The sequence below is a fragment of the Hevea brasiliensis genome, chromosome 10, assembly GCF_030052815.1.
Source record: "Hevea brasiliensis isolate MT/VB/25A 57/8 chromosome 10, ASM3005281v1, whole genome shotgun sequence".
In the NCBI taxonomy this organism is placed as follows: domain Eukaryota; kingdom Viridiplantae; phylum Streptophyta; class Magnoliopsida; order Malpighiales; family Euphorbiaceae; genus Hevea; species Hevea brasiliensis.
The window spans coordinates 92,971,891-92,975,091 of NC_079502.1; the positions used below are offsets into that span (position 1 = coordinate 92,971,891).

General features: G+C 36.3%; 1 protein-coding gene across 1 annotated transcript; it reads right to left on the reverse strand.

Annotated features, from left to right (window-relative positions):
- Positions 1–734: 734 nt before the first annotated feature.
- On the reverse strand, positions 735–1,558 carry LOC131169546 (germin-like protein subfamily 1 member 13). Its single transcript, XM_058128736.1, has 2 exons — positions 1,383–1,558; positions 735–1,307 (listed from the first exon to the last, which is right to left on the reverse strand). The coding sequence occupies exons 1-2, from the start codon at positions 1,504–1,506 to the stop codon at positions 757–759; spliced, it is 675 nt and encodes a 224-aa protein (XP_057984719.1). The 5' UTR covers positions 1,507–1,558; the 3' UTR covers positions 735–756.
- Between the last annotated feature and the right edge of the window lie 1,643 nt (positions 1,559–3,201).

A 3,201-nucleotide genomic window follows, 5' to 3' on the forward strand; every position in this document is an offset into this window, starting at 1 on the left:
CTGTCCCACAAAAAGGAAGAAAGAAAACTGACCATCCCAACGTTGTCCTACTGTTCTAATTGTATATATGCCTTTGCCTTTTGAAGCTATATGATTGGTTTTGTAATTGGAGAAAAGAGAGATTGTTGGAAAATTGGAACAAATTATCCGTATGGATGGCTAAGGCGTGTCATGAGCACTGACCTTAAGAGTAGTTTTCCATCCTTCCAAGACAGAGTCTTGATATAGCAGGTGCTGGCAGTCTATTCCCCATGATTCAACAGTCCAACTCTCTTCTAAGCGTGCACTCATTGTGGAAAAATTGCATGAATAACTAAGAAACTTGCTTGTATTCCACAAAGATTAGAACTAAAAGTATTTGTTGATATGGAAGGAAAAAAAAATCATTTTCTACTATCTGACTAGGTGCTTAAATTTGGGAAAATCTTATATTTACACCTTTTATCAAAAAACATTAGAATAGATATTTACTCCTTTTGGTAATTGCACATGGTTCAGCTGTGCTCGTGACCCATTTTCATTTGTTCACAACTATGATTTTGAATTGTTCATTATAGCTTAGAAATTAGTACTTATTTTGTGGCTTTTATTTTCGTGTGTATGTTTGAGAGAAAGAAGTTAAACGAACTGGAATTGTAGTGTACTAGAAATCAACATGGAGAGGCATAAAGGCAGCATCTCCTTATTATGCATGCTACAAAGTTTAACAATGATCAAACAATAGGGAAAGTTTCTAAAGGTTATTAACCACATTCATTAATGGTTGTTGACCCAGAACTGTTTCTGAAGATAGTTCACCACATTCTTGTCCACTTGAAATGCCTTGGTCAGAACATCAGGGTTGATAGGTGGATTTGATCCAAATACTGCATTTGCAATTGTAATAACTCCTGGATTTTGGCTGCTCAATCCAGAAATAGCAACTGCATTAGTTTGTCCAATATTGAACTGAAAGTGGATGAGACCAATTGGAAATACAAAAACATCTCCTGCATTTAGAACTTTGGTAATGAGGCGATTGGGATTTGATGTGACGAAACCCACGTAGAGAGTACCTTCCAAAACTACTAAGATCTCTGTTGCACGAGGATGAGTATGGGGAGGATTAAGACCCCCATATGGTGCAAAATCAATACGAGCTAATGATATACCAAGAGTGTTAAGTCCTGGTATTTTGTCAACATTTACTAGAGTTACATTTGATCCAACTTTGTTCGATGTGTTTCCTGGAATGTTGAGGCCTGAAAAAGAGAAATCATTTGCTGTTGCAAGCATTGGGTCCCTGCAGAATTTCCCATTCACGAACACTGCAAAGAAAATTAAGTTTGTTAATATTAATAAATGAAATAAAAATAAGAAATTTTGCAAGAAAGGCACATAACGACCATGCTTGGGGTCATTGATTGCAACACAAAAGTCTTGAAGAGGACTAGGGTCGAAGGCAGAGGCAAAAGAGGAAGACAAAGCCAGAAGGACAAAAGCTACAAGGAAATGAACACCTTTCATGTTGTAATTAATTAGACAAGGCTGGATGTCTTTAGCTTCAAACTTTGGAAGATTGCTTAAGCTCAGTTGAGGTTTGGAGATCTTGCAAGGGAAACAAGTGTATTTATAGATGGGAGTCATTGAACTGTTCTTTGTTATCTATAGTACATGAAACTCATGAGGACTTGTTTAATTAGTCTTCCATGGTTAATTTTTTAGGTATTTTAATCAATGAACGAACCATTCTACAACAACTAAAAACATTTTGCTTTATTTAATTTCCTAAATATGCCTATTTCAATACAATTTGGCTTGGAACTAGTCCATCCTTCCACTTCTTCCATTTGTCCTTCTTTAGTTAATATAGAGTAATTGCACAGCAATTTATAAAAATAGCAACAAAGGATCAACAACAGCATACAGATCCTAGAATATGATTAAAAAATAAAATTTCAACATGTTTCTATATACTTTAATTTATATAAAAATTTAATTACTAACAAATCCACACTTAATTAATTTCTTTACAATCTCAAAGTTCCTTTTGAAATGATATGTTCTGAATTGTATTAAAATTGATAGAATTTGCAAACTGATGAGTTCTAAATTAGCCTAGCAATAAGATACCAAGCATGAAATGTTAATATTACATACGCCTGCAATTCTCATCATAGAGATAAGACTTCAACTAAGTTGGCTGAATTGAATCATTAAGCTAAATTGGCTGGGAAAGTTTTATGATTACTTCTTTGACTGATAATAGAATAATTTCTAGAAGAAGTAGAGGTAAGACTGGAATTTAACCTTTTTTAATAATTAATTCTGCACATATGGGGTGGCAAGTTAATTAATTATGTCTTTGGGACATAGTCAATGCACTTGAAAGTTGTCACGACTCAACCTATGGGCCGGACCGGCACTAGGACCTGGGCTGGCATAAAGCCTACAAAACCCGTAATAAGCCTTATTGTTCTCAAATCCATAATCAAAGCCCAAAAACTTAGGCCTAACATGTCACGACCCAACCTATGGGCCGGACCGGCACTAGGACCTGGGCTAGCCTAAAGCCCCCGAGGTCGGTAGTAAGCCTAACTATTCATTAACCCAACTCTAAGGCCCATTTGGGCCCAATTTCAAGAAACCAACCGGACAGAGTCCGGCCATAAAGTGGACCTTTCAACGGGGAGTTTTTGACTCACCCGACCTACAAACAAAATATATCATCAATTGGGGAGCTCAGCTCACCCTCCATACACTCATATCAGCATCAAAAAATAAATGGGAGCTCAGCTCCCTCATCCAATCCATCAAACATGCATATAATAATTTTACAGGTCCACATGACAATTTATATTACAGACCCGAATCATTTAAATATCTCTAACACATGCGGAAATTCTAGAAGTTTATAGAATTACACAAATACTGATAAACGACCTGCGAGGGAGAAAAGCAGGTTAACCTCAAAAATATATCCTCCTGTGGCCTGAAAAATATTGAACAGGAGTGAGCGTTCGACTCAGAGAGTAAAATATCAATTTTAACCATAATCTCTATAACTATCTAGAACTAATGCAACCTGTGGAGTGAAATGCAACATCAACAACATTTTCACGTCATAACATCAAAAAGGTAATTTGGAGCACTCACGCACCCTGTAACATCAATCATAATATATGGGAGCTGATCCCCTATACAGCTCTCTTAAATCCAACC

Bases quoted from the DNA above. Each gene is read 5' to 3' on its own strand.
- LOC131169546 (XM_058128736.1), bottom strand. From the start codon at position 1,506: ATGAAAGGTGTTCATTTCCTTGTAGCTTTTGTCCTTCTGGCTTTGTCT. The intron at 1,308-1,382 runs GTTATGTGCCTT...TTTTCTTTGCAG, and splicing joins CAATGACCCCAAGCATGGTC to TGTTCGTGAATGGGAAATTC.